Genomic DNA, 19,377 nt, shown 5'->3' on the forward strand with positions numbered 1-19,377 from the left:
ATAGGAACAATTTGAAAGATGGAAGGCAGTTTCATGCACTTCAGTTGATAAAATAACCCCAGGTCACAGTAAGACTAGTCTTTATCACCATAAAAGGGAATTCTGCTTTCACCACATGCTGTATTAACTGTTCCCTCTACACCAAGAGAGTCTATCCAGTAAGTAGTCCATAGTGTGAGCTGAACACGGTGGAGATTGCTTTCTTTTAGTGAAAGCATTGGTACATTTCAGTCACTTGCAATTCTCCATCCTTTGTCAACAGAAAATTCCTCAAACATCTTTTTTCCTGGGTGGTTAAAATGTCCTGCATAAAGCTTTAGAGGTATTGTTTTGGTTGCTGTTGGCGTGTTAGCTCGCAGGATTACACAACTGCACAGCAGATGTACATGGAATGAAGAATCTACTATTTGTTTTTGTTTTTTAAGTATTTCTTTCATTGGCTACGGGAATGTTTGGATCTCCCTTGTTTAATGCCAGTGACGTATTTAGCAAAATAATGCTGTGTCTATCTGTGTAGGCCAGGGGTGCTCACACTTTTGCTGCAGGCGAGCTACTTTTCAATTGATCAAGTCGTGGGGATCTACCTCATTCATATATATAATTTATATTTACTTATTTATGAAATATATGTTTTTGTTAACAAGTTAAAGGTGTTTAATGATAATGCAAGCATGTTTAACACATATAGTTAATATTGTTAATACATTAAAGGTGTTTAATGATAATACAAGTATGTTTAATACATATAGTTAATATTGTTAACAAGTTAAAGGTGTTTAAAGATAATGCAAGCATGTTTAACACATATAGTTAATATTGTTAACAAGTTAAAGGTGGTTAAAAATAATACAAGCATGTTTAACACAAATAGTTAATATTGTTAACAACTTAAAGGTGGTTAAAGATAAAACAAGCATGTTTAACACATATAGTTAATATTGTTAACTTAAAGGTGGTTAAAGATAATACAAGCATGTTTAACACATATAGTTAATAGTGTTAACAACTTAAAGGTGGTTAAAGATAATACAAGCATGTTTAACACATATAGTTAATATTGTTAACAAGTTAAAGGTAGTTAAAGATAATACAAGCATGTTTAACACATATAAATTCCTTTCTTTCATGAAGACAAGAATATAAGTTGGTGTATTACCTGATTGTGATGACTTGCATTGATTGGAATAAGACAGTAGTGCTGATAAGGTCCGCATTTTCGAATGAAGGAGAAAAAAAGTCCTCCTTTCTGTCCAATACCACATGAAAGTGGTTGGTTTTTGGCATCTTATTTGTCCAGCTTCCATATTCCTTTGTATACACTTTACAAGAAATACATTGTCGGCAAACTCCGTAGCTTGCTAGCTTGTGCACGCCAGCTTTCTGAGACTCTTATTTTGGTAGCGCAGGCAGGATGAAGCAGAGCTTTTATTGTGCAACTGTGCAGTCGGTCTTTGGAGTTTTGACGACAGGTACGGCGCCAGAGTCTGTTGAAATAAAGTGTTTCTCGCCTTCCAGTCGGTAATTTTAATGAGCTGGCAGCAGCCAGCGTCATCTCAGAAGACCCTCGGGTGCCGTGAATGTCAATCAAGTGACGAAAGTGACGTCATAGTGAAGATTTATGATCGCTCATTTTTAGGACTATTTTTTTAATGCCTGGCTGGTGATCGACTGACACACCCTCCGAGATCGACCGGTAGATCGCGATCGACGTAATGAGCACCCCTGGTGTAGGCCCTGTGATGAGGTGGCGACTTGTCCAGGGTGTACCCCGCCTTCCGCCCGAATGCAGCTGAGATATGCTCCAGCACCCCCCGCAACCCCGAAAGGGACAAGCGGTAGAAATTGGATGGATGGATGCTGTGCCATAGTGGAGTTTTTTGTCTTGTCAGATTACAAACGTGTTGAGAATAAATCAGCAGCGTCTCTTCTGGTTGCAGCCAAGTAGTGCACCCACTTTTTTCAAATTTAGAAATTATTAAACAACAATCAAGTCTTCTATCAGTCCTTCTGGGATTTTGCAGGCTTTTTAAATAGTTTGTCGAGACTCTGGCCTTGTTCACAATGCAGGTCAATTACAATTTGTTTGCCCAGATTTTTTCATGTCAATGTGAACAGTGCAATTCAGAATTTTTCAAATCCGACCAAGGCCTCTTTCTTATATGGATATTAATCAAATATGTATCCAATTTCCGATAAGCGCCATATTTCTTCACCAAATTAGATGTTTGAAAAATGAATATGTGATGAAAACAGATGAAAATAATGAATTTGCGTCAATGTTCCACCATTCCTGTCTTCGACTGCTCGCGCACACGTTCTTTGAATTAAACGTCAAACAAAATGTCCCTCAAATACGAGTGCCAAATTTATTGTCCTCTTTCTTCAAAATCTTCTGCACGCAATAATTTGGTTCAGAAAATGTTGACTTTAATTGCACAAAATACTTGAAATTTCTACAAATGTGGTAGGACTGACTGACACCTACTAGAACTGGAGCAATGGTTAATGCCAGTAAACCCTGCATGTCTGCATGCGAGTCAGCTTGCCTTCACATTACACATCGGATTTTTTTGTAATGTTAACGATTACATAAAAAGATTGGATTTGACAAGAAAATCTGGTTTGGACATTCTGCCCTGCAGTGTGAACATACCCTAAGATGCCTGAATTTGTAGCTGCTTTTTCAAAGAGTTGCTGCAATGTTTTTAGGCTTATTTTTCTTTTCAATAACATTGCATCAGCCTTTGACGTTACCAATTTGTCATTTGTTTTACTCTAAGAGGCAGTTAATTTGACACATACTGTATTTGGGTTGAAACATTTGAACGATGTACATTAATTTTAACTCTGACACTCGCGCATAGATCTTTTTAGATGCAGACAAAAAAACAAAACTAGTTTTACTAATATTTTCCACATTTTGAGTTTATTTTAAAGTTACGCAATTAATTTATTTTGATACCTGTAACGGATCTGCAAGCCACAGCTTCAGTCAGTCATGGTCAGTTGTCATGTTTGTCGACACCCTGCGGGCATGACGTGCGGTTAAAAGTAACGGTCAAGTGGTGACTCGGCTTGTGATGTTGTACATGCAAAACAATTCACCACCACTTTCTTTAGCTGTCATCTTTGGTGACAAATGTGGTGACTAACATTCTCATGTCTCATGTTTAGAGTCCATCCACAGCTTTATTATAACAACATATCAAAGGGTAAAATACTCTGAAGCACCGAAGTTGTTAACAAGGAACTAAATCTGCGTCAAGGGGCAGACTTACTTTCCTAGTGAAATTAATGGTAACGGAGAGATTACATAAAATTGCAAGGTCTTGAAGGATATTTTTTATTTAAAAAAAACTATAATACCCAAGAACCAGGAGGTAGGTAGCTTAAGTACAAAATAACCAGGCAAAAAGACATTACGTTTTTTTGGTAATATTAGTTAAATATTTGTATTTATTATGATTACCATATGGTGATAGGTTGATTGGCAACACTAAATTGGCCCTAGTGTGTGAATGTGAGTGTGAATGTTGTCTGTCTATCTGCGATGAGGTGGCGACTTGTCCAGGGTGTACCCCGCCTTCCGCACGAATGCAGCTGAGATAGGCTCCAGCGACCCCGAAAGGGACAAGCGGTAGAAAATGGATGGATGGATGGATGATTACCATATGGTCACACTAGAATTGTTCTGCATACACAAGAATAACAAAAGATATGGTCTTGTCATCTCAAAAGTGCAGATTTTAACCATTTGAATCATTTCTATAATTTGAAAACATCCAGCCGGCCGCATTGAAGTGTGTATCATGTTGTATTATGCCCATGTAGCCCAGTGCTTTTTTTATGATGTTTTGCAAAACCTGTGTCACGGGACTTCAAACTGAGACAGGATTGATTGCTTCTGTTTTAATTTACCGGAAGTGAGTCTTGCTTTTTGAAGAAGCAAAGTTTTCCACACTGAACTTTTGTGCACTGAACTTTTATACACTGAATTTCACAACACTTAATTATTTACATTAATTTGTAAGCATAATTAGATGTAAAAAAAAAAAAAATAATTTCACAAGATTCAAACGCAAAAAATGTAGTTACATAAATTTGGGGTCCATAAAAAAGCTGATTTCTGTTTGACCAAATAAGTGCTGCATCACATTTCTTGGTAACCACATCTCTCACCTGGTGTTGTAAACTCCTGACAAAGTGTGTGAATCATTTCACAATGTGAAGACACACATTTATTTGCTTTGTGCATTCTACTAAATTGCTACCCTCTTAATCAGACAGCTTATCATGCAATATTTATTGCTGTGTCTTCTCGTTTGTTTTCAGCACCTGTTTTATAAGAAGCTCCATTCCCTTCCTTCCTCCGTGTTAGCACCTGTGTTACTGGAAGCACAGCATGCATACCAGACATGCATACTTCACGTCTCAATGGGCCACATTCATTCCTCTCTGTGTGTGTGTGTGTGTGTGTGTGTGTGTGTGTGTGTGTGTGTGTGTGTGTGTGTGTGTGTGTGTGTGTGTGTGTGTGTGTGTGTGTGTGTGTGTGTGTGTGTGTGTGTGTGCGTAATGTCAGCTCCGTGTTACACTGCAATCGGTTTCAGTAACCGCATTGCTTCTGTTAAGTGTAAATAAAAATGATCGAAACTATGCACTTCCTGTGTTCAATAATAATAGGTGTTTTATGTTTCAACTATTTAATGACTTTCTGTGAGTGTGGACGACCCTTTCTTCTTCCTACAGTCATTTGAGTAGTGACACTGATTTTCCTCCCTCAGATGCTGGTCTTGTCCCAGTCGCACTCATTCATAGGAGATGACATTTACATTGAGGATCAAACATCAGGGGACCTCCCAATAGATGATGAAGACGGGTATGACTACGGCTCAGGCTCGGGATCCGGAGATTATGGTAAGGATGATGATGATTTCTTGCCAGCAGACAGGTGTGGCCTTTACAGAAATCAGAAAGTACATTTGTATTATTGTTAATTGGACTTGGTTACACCTCATGAATAAGTACTGCTTCTTTGTCTTGGGGGTGATATATACTAGGTGGGGTGTTTTTAAAAGAATCAGAATCAGCTTTATTGTCATTACGCAGGGTAACGAGATTGAGGCCATTCCATACAGTGCGATGTGTGCATGCAAGAAAACAATGTGTAAATATATAAAATATAAAAAATATAGAAGTGCAAAGAAAGGTGTGGCCCACAAATGTGACCCTGTACACTCTATACAGTGGGTGAAATGAATATATACATGAATATCTACATGAAAAAAAAACAGGGTGGAGCTAGCTAATGCAAAGTGTATTTTACTTTGTATTCAAAATAAGTCATCTTGCCCCCCAGCGGAGAATGTGCCCTAGCATTTTTAGTGTGATCAGAGGACAAAATTGTGGTTTTGTCAAATCTGGGTGTACTTAAAGCCTGGTTGCGTATCCAAGCAACCATGTTGTAAACATTTTCTAACGCCTTTTGATGCCAAAATGAGGTTCTCTCTAACTGTTGAAATTACTGTGCAAAAATCCTGTTCTAATTATCTTTTTCATGGCGGGCCTTTTTGACATGTCATAAAATAATAAGTAGCAGGGGAAATAGTTAACTAAATTACGGTATCAATGGAATCATCCACGCCGAAGTCATAATTGCGTCACCCTTGTTTTTCTAGATAGATGGATAGATCCTTGGCGTAAAAACATAAAACACACAGAAGAAAGAAATTATTAAACTAAAGAAATGGTTTGAAAAAAACAAGATATCTTTAAATCTCAGTAAAATAGACAGAGTTTGCATTGTCAGGGTACAATAAATCACATTTGTAGGTGTAATAATAGATGATACAATGGAATCTCATGTAAAATATATGGGCAAGAAATATGTCTTTTATAAATAAATGAAAATATGTACTGGACAAAAAAATTACTCTATTTTCTACTGCTCGCTAGTGTTACCATATCTTAGGTATTGTGTAGAAATATGGAGAATTAACTGCCAAAGTACCCTTCATTCACTAACCGTGTCACAAAAGAGATCAGTTAGAATAATACTTAATGTTGGATATAGAGAACACTTAAAGCCTTTGTTTATTGAATCAAAATTATTGAAATTCAATGATTTGGCACATTTGCAAACAGCTAAAATTAGGTAAATTAAATTATGTAATGGATTAAGCAAATAAGACAAACTGTATTAATAAGATCCAGTTTTAAAAAACGATTCTTACTCAGTGTTTACAAAGTACAAGGAGAAATAATTCTGATAAACATATTGAACCTTATTGAAAAATAAGATAGTCTTATTCATTCTATTTTGTGAAGCCCAACTTATTAACCTTTTATATATGAGAACCTTTTCATTTATTAATTCTTTATTTATTTACTCATGTATATATTTATTTATCTCTTTGTGTTACAGATTGAGTGTCATGACCTTAGTGACACTTTTGGATTTGTTGTTTTTTATCATGTTTGATATGGAAATGATGAAAAAGTATTGAAGAGATTTCAGAACCTTTAACGTATACAGTGGGTCTGGGTTAGTTCTTGCCTTATCCCTAAAGCGTTTCGTGAAGAATGCCTGAAATATGCACTACCGACCTGATAAGTCAGAAACAGAAAGAGATGATATTATCTGCGCACAGATGCTACCTGGTAGGTTATTTGAGCACACTGCAATTAGTCCTGGATAGTCCCAGTCCTTAATGCTTTGGTTACATGCAGAGTTATTACAGGCATGAGGTCAAATACATCCTTACCTACTGTATCAGCAACCTATCATTTCAAACGGGCAAATTCCCAAACAAAATGAAAATAGCAAAAGTAGTACAGATTTATAAGACTAGAGACAAACACCATTTTACAAACTGTAGATGTGTTCCCTTCCGCAATTTTCTAAAATTATTGAAAAATTGTTTAACAATAGACTAAACACATTTATGAATAAAAGTGGAACAGTTGCGAACAACCAATACAGAGCCAACATTTCAACATCAATGGCTCTAATAAAAATAACGGAGCGATTACCAAAGCAATACATGGTAAACAGTGTGCAGCTGTAGTGTATATATGGATCCAACAAAAACATTTGACACAATTAATCACATCTTCACTACCAAATTAGAACAGTATGGCTTGGCACCTTGTTGAACTTGATAAAAAGCTATTTGACCACAGGAAGCAATTCGCGAGCTAAACATATCTTGTGGCGTATCCCAAGTATCAAATCTGGGACCAAAATTGTTCAATCTTTATATAAACGTTGGTAAAGATACAAAGTTAGTATTTGACAGATGACACAACTGTGTGTTGTTCAGGAGAGAACACACATCGGCTAATACAAATATACACAGAAGAAATTATTTAAGATTTAAGAGATGGTTTGACAAAAGCAGATTATCCTTGAATATCAGTAAAACTGAAATAATGCCATTTGGTAAAAGTACAATAAAAAGTCAAACACAAATACAAATAGATGGAGTAGATATTGAAAGGGTTAAATAAATCAAGTTAAATGATAATAGGTGATAAAATGAACTGGAAATATTATATAAAATATACAACAAAGTGGCAAGAAACATGTCAATAATAAGTAAAGTAAGTAAAAGAGGGGTTAGTGCGTCTGCCTCACAATACGAAGTCGTGAGTTGGATCCCGGCCTCGGGATCTTTCTGTGTGGAGTTTGCATGTTCTCCCCGTGACTGCGTGGGTTCCCTCCGGGTAGTCCGGTTTCCTCCCACCTCCAAAGACATGCACCTGGGGATAGGTTGATTGGCAACACTAAATTGGCCCTAGTGTGTGAATGTGAGTGTGAATGTTGTCTGTCTATCTGTGTTGGCCCTGCGATGAGGTGGCGACTTGTCCAGGGTGTGCCCCGCCTTCCGCCCGATTGTAGCTTAGGTGGGCTCCAGTGCCCCCCGCGACCTCGAAGGGAATAAGCGGTAGAAAATGGATGGATGGAAGTAAAATATGTTCTGGACAAAAAAAAATCGCTCAATATTCTTCACTGCTCGCTAGTGTTACCATATCTGAGTTAATGTGTCCAAATATGGAGAAATAACTACAAAAGTATATTTAAGTCACTGAAAAGGGTCAGAATAATACATAATGTTGGATACCCAAACACCCCATTTGACCTGCGAGAGTCCTGACAAGATTTATTTTTAAAAAGAAGAGCCTCTAGAGACACTCCATCTTTTGATAAAATGTTGTTTTTACAGAGAAATACGTAAACCAAGGTTGTCTAAAGTTCGCCTTGGGGGGACTACTTATGAATCGGTGCTCATTGTTTCATTTAACTTTATTTCACATTGTGGAAATACAATTAAGAAGAGGAACATTAATGACAAAAAAGGCACTTCAAAGACTGCGCAGAGAAAAATATTAACACTATTAGGAGTGAACAATATTGGGACAATGTATACAGTGAAAATGATGTAGATGAAGCGTATGATCTTTTTTTTAATCACTACTGCGACCAAAATTATTAAATCTGTATACAAACAATATTTGTAAAGTTACAAAGTTAATATTTGCAGGTGACAGGACTGTTTTGTTCAGGAGAGAACACACAGAAGCTAATACAAAAATACACAGATGGTTTGATAAAAGCAGATTATCCTTGAATAGTAGTGAAACTAAAATAATGCTATTCGGTAACAGTCGAATAGAAAGTCAAATACAAGTAGATGGAGTAGACATTGAAAGGGTAAAATAAATCAAATTAGATGATAAATAATAGATGATACAATGAACTGGAAACATCATATACAAATATACAACATAAAGTAGCAAGAAACACATCAATAACGAGTAGAGCTAAATATGTTGTGAACAAAAAAATCACTCTATATTCTCCACTGCTTGCTAGTGTTACCATATCGAAGTTATTGTGTAGAAATATGGGAAAATAACTACAAAAGTACAGTTAAGTAACTAACCGTGTTACAAAAAAGGTTAGAATATTACATAATGTTGGATATAGAGAACACCCAAACACTTCAATTATTGTCTCAAAAATAATTGAAATTCAACGACTTTGTGCATTTGCAAACAGCTAAAATAAAAAATATTTAAAATGAAATAAAAAAGTAAAAGCAAACTAGAACCTGCTACCCAAGAATGTACAACAAGTATTCTCAACAAAAGAGGAGAAATATAACCTTAGTGAAAAATCTAATTTAAGACATCTGTATGCATGTACAACACTTAAGATATTTAGCATATCAGTATGTGGAATTAAATTATAGAATGGATTAAGTAAAGAAGTCAAGCAAAGTACCAAAATGATTCAGTTTAGGAAACTGTTCAAACACAAATTGTTCACAAAGAACAAAGAAGAATCCTGGAAAACATATTGAATCTTATCAAAAAAATTAAATCTTATTCATCTCATAATGCAAACCATAAATTGCTGAGAGTATGTTTATTTCCTACATGTTTTGTTGCTGTGCACTTCCGAGCTGCTATTATCTTACTTTGCAATTAAATATACTTTTGCCTGCATTCCGCCTGCTGCTCTCTGCATCCTTGGGGTCACGCTGCAAGCACGGCCTTTCCAGTCGTTACAGGAGGGGGGCCCCATATCTGCGGTCCGTTCCAAGGCTTCTTGTTGTCCCATTGGGTTGAGTTTTTTCTTGCCCTGATGTGGGATCCGAGCACAGGATGTTGTTGTGGTTTGTGCAGGCCTTTTGAGGCATTTGTGATTAAGGACTATATAAGTAAACTTTGATTGAGTACAGGAAGTGAACAAACAAATGTGTCAAAAATTGCTATAAAATGGAAAAGGGATATGATTAAATAAGCTCTGCTTCTTCCTACTCCTTTTCGGACATGTAGTAATTAGGAACTGGAAATATGTCATGTAACATTTTGCAACTGTATGCATGTTCGAAATAAATTAAAACCATGACCACAACTATATGTAAAAACACGTATAAATGGACTTCTTAAAATAATGTCTATGCATGATGCTTCTGGAGGCTACGTGTGAATTATAAAGTCTGATAGTTTCTGGCTATTCTTCATCCTCCTTTAGACCAGAAGCATCCTAACTTCAATTTTTAATACAGTTCATTTGCAGGAGGATCTGCGTTGCCAACTTAGCGGCTTTGTTGCTATATTAACGAATATTTAGACACATCTAGATGTGTAACTAATGGTTTGGGGTTTGCTGTAAAGAGTCTTTGGTTCGGTACAAACCTGTACCGAATGTCTCGCACTGGACGTCATAAAAGTGAAAGAAAGAGTACTTGTTGCGTCATGCATTTACTCGCGAATCAAATACCAGTGGGAGCGGAGATACAGACATGCAGGGCACATGCACAATCCAGGGGACTGCATTACCACCGTCATGAAAACGTGCTAAACACCCCCTTTGACCTGCGAGATTCCTGACAAGATTTGTTTGTAAAAAAAAAGTGCCTAGAACAGGCCTGGGCAATTATTTTGACTCAGGGCGGCCAAATTTAGGGACAAAAATGCGTCTGGGGGCCGGTATATCTGATTTTTTTAGGAACACCAATACAAAACCTCACAATAATGTCTGATTGAAAGCTAAAAAGGTTATGATAGACCGCCTTAAAGTGGAACATTATCACAATTTCAGAAGGGTTAAAACCATTAAAAATCAGTTCCCAGTGGCTTATTTTATTTTTCTAAGTTTTTTTCAAAATTTTACCCATCACGCAATATCCCTAAAAAAAAGCTTCAAAGTGCCTGATTTTAACCATCGTTATATACACCCGTCCATTTTCCTGTGACGTCACACAGTGATGCCAATACAAACAAACATGGCGGGTAGAACAGCAAGATATAGCGACATTAGCTCGGATTCAGACTCGGATTTCAGCGGCTTAAGAGATTCAACAGATTACGCATGTATTGAAACGGATGGTTGTAGTGTGGAGGCAGGTAGCGAAAACGAAATTGAAGAACAAACTGAAGCTATTGAGCCATATCGGTTTGAACCGTATGCAAGCGAAACCGACGAAAACGACACAACAGCCAGCGACACGGGAGAAAGCGAGGACGAATTCGGCGATCGCCTTCTAACCAACGATTGGTATGTGTTTGTTTGGCATTAAAGGAAACTAACAACTATGAACTAGGTTTACAGCATATTAAATGCATTTGGCAACAACATGCACTTTGAGAGTGCAGACAGCCCAATTTTCATCAATTAATATATTCTGTAGACATACCCTCATCCGCTCTCTTCTCCTGAAAGCTGATCTGTCCAGTTTTGGAGTTGATGTCAGCAGGCCAGGGAAGCTAGGGTCGATATTCTTCTCTTGATCATCTTCGGTGGCATAAGGGACGGTGTGAGCCAAGACATCCAGGGGATTTAGCTCGCTCGTCTGCGGGAACAAACTGCCGCCATTGCTTGCCGTGCTACCAAGGTCCTTTGTCCCTGAATTGCTCACACACTCTGGCAGATTCAATGGGGGTCTGGCGGCAGATTTCTTTGACTTTATCGTTGGAAATGCATCTGCTTTGAGTGTCGCAAGATATCCACACATTCTTGCCATCTCTGTCGTAGCATAGCTTTCGTCGGTAAAGTGTGCTGAACAAACGTCCAATTTCTTGCCACTTTCGCATCTTTGGGCCACTGGTGCAACTTGAATCCGTCCCTGTTCGTGTTGTTACACCCTCCGACAACACACCGACGAGGCATGATGTCTCCAAGGTACGGAAAACAGTCGAAAAAACTGAAAATAACAGAGCTGATTTGACTCAGTGTTTGTAATGTGTTTGAGAAAATGGCGGATTGCTTCCCGATGTGACGCCACGTTGTGACGTCATCGCTCCGAGAGCGAATAATAGAAAGGCGTTTAATTCGCCAAAATTCACCCATTTAGAGTTCGGAAATCGGTTAAAAAATATATGGTCTTTTTTCTGCAACATCAAGGTAAATATTGACGCTTACATAGATCTGGTGATAATGTCCCCATTTTAAAAAACGAAATGGAATTCAAAAAATTTTTTTTACTAAATGAGACACCCACAATGTACATGAAAATAAAGAATGTGGGATTTACAATATTAACTAGGAACGATAAAACACTGAATATTGACAACATATGAATGTCACACCCCCTCTCATCGACATATTTTACAATCAAGCGAAACGCAACAAAAATGCGTAACAACAAAAAAACACAGCGAAATATGAACGCGAAGGGTAAAAAAACCCACCTACAATCTGATATATCTGATACATCACTAAGCTTTAGAACTTTGTTGTAAAAATCTCCTTGCGCGTCTGTCCCTGACACCCGCATTTCAGACTGACACTCTGTGGAAATGCTCCCCACCAACACTGCTTGGTGCCTCGTCTGAGCTGCTGTGACTTAGATTACCATAGCAACTAATTAGATTACCATAGTAACTAGTGTATCATGCAAAAGCGCAGATTCCAACCATTGAAATACATCACTGCACATCATAATGGCAGCTACATTTTCCATCTTAAATGTCTAAAAAAATTATGTGGGAATGTCCGGTGGGCCTTAATTTGCCCAGGTCTAGTCTAGAGACACTCCATCTTTGGATAAAACTTTGTTTTCACAGAGAAATACGTAAGCTAAGGTTGTCTAAAGTTCGGCTTTGGTGCTCATTGTTTCATTTTAAATACAATTAAATCTTGAAAAAAAACAGCAAAAACACACACCATAAGGTACACACAGAGCAAAGAGAGTTTCTCTATCAATTTTATGACTGTCACTGCATTTTTCACTATAGCGTGCCTCCATCTTGTACTGCCATGTGACATTTCACGTGAAAGGCACATGACAAGTGTTCCCACAACTTTTCTGTCATATTTTCCCAAAAGTTGAATGTGTAGACGAGCATTAAAACATGACTATAACAACAAATGTAATGATGACATATGTGTAGACTGGAAAGTGACTCACGGAAATCTGTTTGTACAGACAAAGAAGACAAGGAGACTATAAACATCACAGAGTACTTCAATGTGGCCGAGACCGAAGAAACACTTCCAACAAAGTCGGCGGTGGACCCTGCTAACAATCCAACAACCAAAGTGATGGACGCTGATACAACATCGTTCACAAAGGCCACCGAAGCAAAGGAGGTAAAAATACTGGTCATACTATTACTGCTGCTGAAAGCCTTTATACTCATTTTTAACGGCTGTTTGTCCCTTTTTAGGTGTCGGATAAGGACCTGGTTGCTGATTCGGTCACTCATTCTCCCAGTCTGAGCACCACCTCTGAGCCCGACAGCCCGAAAGAGACAGAGGAGGACAACAGCCTGGATAGGTGGGACGACTCCTCCAAAACCAAAGTCAAAGACAACAAAGACGACGATGGAGTTCTGACCAATGAGATCCCCGATGGTCGTGGCAGCAGAATATTTTACTCTCCTGATGACGTAACATCTGAGAGCATGTGGGAGAGGACGGAGGTGCTGGCAGGTAAGCACATATTACATCAAGTAGGCTACTCTCACAGGAAAGAATCCAGAATGTAACATTTCACTTCTTTCCTGCAGCGGTGATAGCATGCGTGGTGGTTGGATTGCTCTGTGCCATCTCTCTGCTGATCCTCCTCGCCTACCGCATGAAGAAGAAGGACGAAGGCAGCTACGATCTAGGCGACAACAAACTGTCCACAGCAGCTTATCAAAAAGCGCCCAGCAAGGAGTTTTACGCCTGAACGGACCAATAGAGACTCAGAATGGAAACCATCAGCCGCCAGTTTAGACTGAGAACGGCCCGATTCCATCTTTATTTTTGCAGTCTATCTTTACACATCTCAGTCTCTAGTCGACACAATTGTCAGCGTTTGTGATGGACATAAACACACAAGATGGGTGAATTATATTAACTATATTATTGCAATCCTCAGTGGCATCAGTAAGAAAGAAAAGGTCTCGAGAGAGAGGATCACAGCCATTCTAGTCTAAGAAAAGTCTATTCCACTATGTGCCTTATAAACCCACACTGCCTACCTACGATGGACTTGCTTCTGCAGCTGATAATAATATTAATAACAAGTAATGAGAATGTTGGCTGAAACCAAAGAGTGGAACAGCTTCAGTGTGGTTAGAATGCTCTCATAAAAAGGTACCACATATGACGAGTATTCCAAAAGTTTAGTCCTTCCTCACTTTTTTTTGTTCAAGGTCAGATTTCATGTGTTGTTACATTTCATTTATCGCTTTTTGCTTTGACTGTAAGAATGTGTTAGTTTGCTGCCATGACATTCCTTATGTCCATTTTTTGGTACGCGCAATTTGGTTGCCCTGCAGGTACTTTTTTTTGTCTTATAAATCTTTTATTGTAATGGTTCAATAGCAAATGTCTTTATCTTGTCTTTGAAAATTGTAGCTCGTTTTTGATGAAGTTTTTTGTATCGTTTCTTTGGAAATTTTGATTTCCCAATACCATTTAAAAAAAGAAAACTATTCCATTCTATATATTGTCTTTGCACAAACACAGACACAGCATGTCAGCCATGTCGTGACATTATTAATATTTACAGGACTATCTTATGTGATGACTGAGTGCAGCAAAGCCAAACCACATTCCTTTGTGACTGCCAACTGTATGCAGCTATAATAACAGGTTTGGCCGGTGTTCCGCAATCCCGACAGTCTTGGACTTTCTGCACAAAAAGGTATTTTAGAAAAAAAACAACTCGGCTGTAGGTTGCCCATGTTCTAATACAGTTCTTTTTAGTTATTCTGGCATGTATCTATTTTGGCATTTACTCTGATGCAAATTGTACGCCATAGCATTTTCATGTTTTCTTTTGTTTTGTGGATGTATTTTGGAGCAGCTAATTTTGTTTTCAACTTCCTATGTTTTCAAAATCAGCTTATAGCTGGAACCGCTAAAAAAAGGGGGGGAAAGATTTGTTTGCTAAAACATGGAGTGTGTTTCTTTAATAAACCTTCTGGAGTAGAAGGAAATCATCTCTTTTCAGGTTTCACTGTCAAAAAAGTGTAGTTTATTTTCAAGTACAGTACCATGAAATTTTTTTTAAACCAGTTTTATTTCAGTTAAAACTTTGATTTTAATTTTTGGTTAGCAGTAGGGGATGTTTACAAATTTTCTGTCGACTTGCCAGGCGTCATTTCAACATGTGTGGAAATCCGGTGAATTACCTACATTTCATGGCTAGAATAAAACAATGTTATGAACATTAACCGTGTGATTTACTCCCTCTAATTAAGACCGTAAGGATCTCAGTTGATAGAACCAAAGCTCCAGGTCTTCACTGGCATGGTGCAAAGAACAACATTTTAGCCTCAAAAATGTTAGTAATTAATCTCAAGCAGTGGTCAACTCCTGCAACATTCATTGGAGAGTATTTATTCATATGTATTAGTTTATGATATTTTAGTTTATAATCTATGTCAAATGTACAGTACTTATATTTTAAGTCATAATTGTACCTACGAATCAAATATTCTAAATGTATTTTGTTCTATCCGAGAAGGACAAACGGTAGAAAATGGATGGATGAAATCAATTATTTGTTACATATATATGGATATATTTAATAAAGGCTATGAAAGTTGCCTATCTTTTTTTTTCAAGCCTAATGATTTCTATAAATGCATGTACAAAATCTACAAGTGTAGCATGGCGAATGTTTCATTCTCTTGCAGGCCTCAACTATTTTGTTGTGTTTGCACAGAACTGCCAGCATAATGTGAAAGGAACCAAATGGGGCAATGTTTTGTTTTTTTTCAAACTCAATGGTCCATAGAGGAAAACACAAATGGTTGCATTCACGTTTTTAGTGCACATGGTCATTTGGAATTCACTTGAAAAAGCACGGAATCAACAATTGCCTTTCAGGATCATGTGCATAGTATGGGGTGCTGAATGTAAAAGTTCAGTCATACTTTTCTAGCTGACAGATTTCTCAGATGTAGCTCACTTTTGTCAAACTTCACTCACTCGTCTCAGGTTTAACTCACTTTTGTCTGATTTAACTCACCTTTCTCGGATTTAGCTAATTTTCATCACTTTTGAGTTTAAGTTAAATGTTGACTCTAAATATTAAATCCAAATGTCAAATCTAAACCTAAATCTTAAATCTCAACCTAAATGTGAGCGCTAAATGTTCAATCTAAACCTAAATGTTTAATATAGATTTGAACGTGAACGCTAAATGTTCGATCTAAACCTAAATCCTAAATCTAAAAGTGAGTGTAATATTCATACTTGCCAACCTTGAGACCTCCGATTTCGGGGGGTGGGGGTGGGGGCGTGGTCGGGGGTGGGGTGGGCGTGGTTGGGGGCGTGGTTAAGAGGGGAGGAGTATATTGACAGCTAGAATTCACCAAGTCAAGTATTTCATATATATATATATATATATATATATATATATATATATATATATCTCTACATCCTGAAAATATGCAAACAAAACTGTGTTTAGATCATTGATACTTCAAACTTGCATAAATATAACATGGATATAACATAACTTGGCTACTGAGAGCTTCAAAATGTAATAAATAAAATGTTAAAGTGTTTGTTAAACAAACAATTATTTTAATAATTAAATATGGTCATTTTAAATGAATTACTGTGATAATTTAAAATTAATTATTTCAAATATGTTTATTTTAATGTACTGATATAATTCTATGGCTGGATGTAATAAGGAGTCAGAAAAAATAAAAATACAATTAATGTTGATGTTTTTAGCAAAATATAGTAAACATTTATTTAGTTGTTTTTTTAAAATTAATAAATATATTTATTTTTAGGTAAGATAAACATAATAATACAATGTATCTCTAGTCTGGATGATTTAGTACTTGTCACCCTGTTGTCCTCCCGTCGTGAAAAAAGGCTGTCCTCACTCAGGTCCAAAGATGTGGGCGTCACTTTGCGGCTGAGAGGTGTCGGATTGGTGGAATGTTGACATCCTATAAATATTACACTCACATTTAGATTAAGATTTAAGATTTAGGTTTGGATCAAAACTTTAGCGTTCACGTTAGGATCAGGGATGTCCGATAATATCGGCCTGCCCATATTATAGGCGGATAAATGCGTTAAAATGTAATATCGGAAATTATCGGTATCGTTGTTTTTTTAAATTATCGGTATCGGTTTTTTTTGTTGTTTTTTTTTTTTTTTTTATTAAATCAACATAAAAAACACAAGATACACTTACAATTAGTGCACCAACTCAAAAAACCTCCCTCCCCCATTTACACTCATTCACACAAAAGGGTTGTTTCTTTCTGTTATTAATATTCTGGTTCCTACATTATATATCAATATATATCAATACAGTTTGCAAGGGATACAGTCCGTAAGCACACATGATTGTGCATGCTGCTGGTCCACTAATAGTACTAACCTTTAACAGTTAATTTTACTAATTTTCATTCATTACTAGTTTCTATGTAACTGTTTTTATATTGTTTTACTTTCTTTTTTAGTCAAGAAAATGTTTTAATTTATTTATCTTATTTTATTAAAAAATTTTAAAAAGTACCTTATCTTCACCTTACCTGGTTGTCCAAATTAGGCATAATAATGTGTTAATTCCACGACTGCATATTGGTATCGGTTGATATTGGTATCGGTAATTAAAGAGTTGGAGAATATCGGATATCGGCAAAAAAGCCATTATTGGAATTCCCTAGTTCGGATCTATATTTAACATTTAGATTTAGATTGAACATTCAGCGCTCACATTTAACATTTAGGTTTAGCTTCAAGATTTAGGTTTAGATTTAAAATTTGGATTCAATATTTAGAGTCAACATTTAATTTAAACTCAAAAGTGATAGTGTGAAAGTGTAGGAGTGTTTGCACACAGAGGCAGAGATGTGGGCGTGACTTTGTGGCTGAGAGGTGTGGGATTGGTGGAATATTGACATTCTATAAATATTAATCTTTACACTTGGCGAGAGATTTAGCTCTAACATTTAGATTTAGGATTAAGGTTTAGATTTAACATTTAGCGCTCACGTTTAGATTCAAGATTTATATTTTACATTTAGGCTTAGATTTAACATTTAGGTTTAGATTTAACATTTAGCTCTCACATGTAGATTTGGATTTCTTAAGATTTAGATTGAACATTTAGGCTTAGAGACAACATTTGGATTTAGATTTAACATTTAGGCTTAGAGTTAACATTAAATTTAAATTTCACATTTAGGTTTGGATTTAACATTTAGGTTTAGATTTAACATTCAGATATTATATTTAGAGTCAACATTTAATTTAAACCTAAATGTAATGCAAATGATCTAAATCTGAGAAAAGTGAGTTAAATCTGAGAAATATATCTGCTAGAAAGGTGTGACTGAACTTTTACATTAGGCACCTCATACATATGTGTTTACATATATTAGAAGTTGCTGTACTGAGGGATACTTTCAACAATTGTGCAAGTAAAATAACCTCCACAAGACTGATGCTTTACGTTTTATAGACAATATAAAAATAATCTAATGGATGCAATAATTATATATTTTATCTGGGTATTGGAGAATGTGATCTTCATCTAAAAACAACATGGGAAAAAACGAAAGTGCGTCGAGGGAAATTGATCTTAAAAAAATCACTTTCATCAACTTGTGGAATAGGATCGGATCACTTGTGTCTGCAGCAATCACTTTGTAAAATGTTTTTCGAACATATAAGTTCTTTGAGAAACTTTATGTGATGCAATCGAGTTTATACCAAAGACTATAAAAATGGGACCCATTACCTCCCTTTTTGGCACTCAGCATTAAGGGTTGGAATTGGGGGTTAAATCACCAAAAATGATTCCCGGGCGCGGCACCGCTGCTGCCCACTGCTCCCCTCACCTCCCAGGGGGTGATCAAAGGGGATGGGTCAAATGCAGAGGACAAATTTCACCACACCTCGTGTGTGTGTGACTATCATTGGTACTTTAACTTTAACTTTAACTATATTAGTAGTGTTTTAGAGCAGAACTAAACATAAAGAAAGGACAAGAGATCACATTACTTTGTGGTTGCTATGCCTAAATATAACTGTTGTGCAAATAAACTAACGTCATGTTAAGTCCATCCATCCATTTTCTACCGCTTGTCCCTTTCGGGGTCCTAGTAATAAATATTGTTATTGTTGGTCAAATCCATCATATTTTCATTGTCCATTTACATGACAGATACTTAAAGCTTCGTTGTTGTTATTTGACACGGATGACCACATTATAACGGTTTGTGGTGCTATTTGTTAGCATCAAGAACATATCCTTAATAGTTTTAATAAACTACATGAAAAAAATATCTCATAGGCTCAGCAGCATATCCTGAATCTTGATATCGCTAGCAAACATTGCTGAATAACAGGGACATTGATAGCTAAATATTGAGACAAATACTAACTTCACATCA

The 19,377-nt window shown here is 36.7% G+C and overlaps 1 protein-coding gene across 1 annotated transcript in view; it reads left to right on the forward strand.

The window, feature by feature from the left end:
• The window catches only part of LOC133600339 (uncharacterized), a 29,350-nt gene extending 13,799 nt beyond the window's left edge, over positions 1-15,551 (forward strand). The window contains exons 2-5 of the mRNA XM_061953303.1: positions 4,782-4,914; positions 12,936-13,099; positions 13,177-13,441; positions 13,519-15,551. Coding sequence (XP_061809287.1) covers positions 4,782-4,914; positions 12,936-13,099; positions 13,177-13,441; positions 13,519-13,682 — 726 coding nt within the window. The 3' untranslated portion in view covers positions 13,683-15,551. The remainder of the gene's footprint in view (positions 1-4,781; positions 4,915-12,935; positions 13,100-13,176; positions 13,442-13,518) is intronic.
• Positions 15,552-19,377: the final 3,826 nt, after the last annotated feature.

The sequence above is a fragment of the Nerophis lumbriciformis genome, linkage group LG04 (genome assembly GCF_033978685.3).
Source record: "Nerophis lumbriciformis linkage group LG04, RoL_Nlum_v2.1, whole genome shotgun sequence".
NCBI lineage: Eukaryota > Metazoa > Chordata > Actinopteri > Syngnathiformes > Syngnathidae > Nerophis > Nerophis lumbriciformis.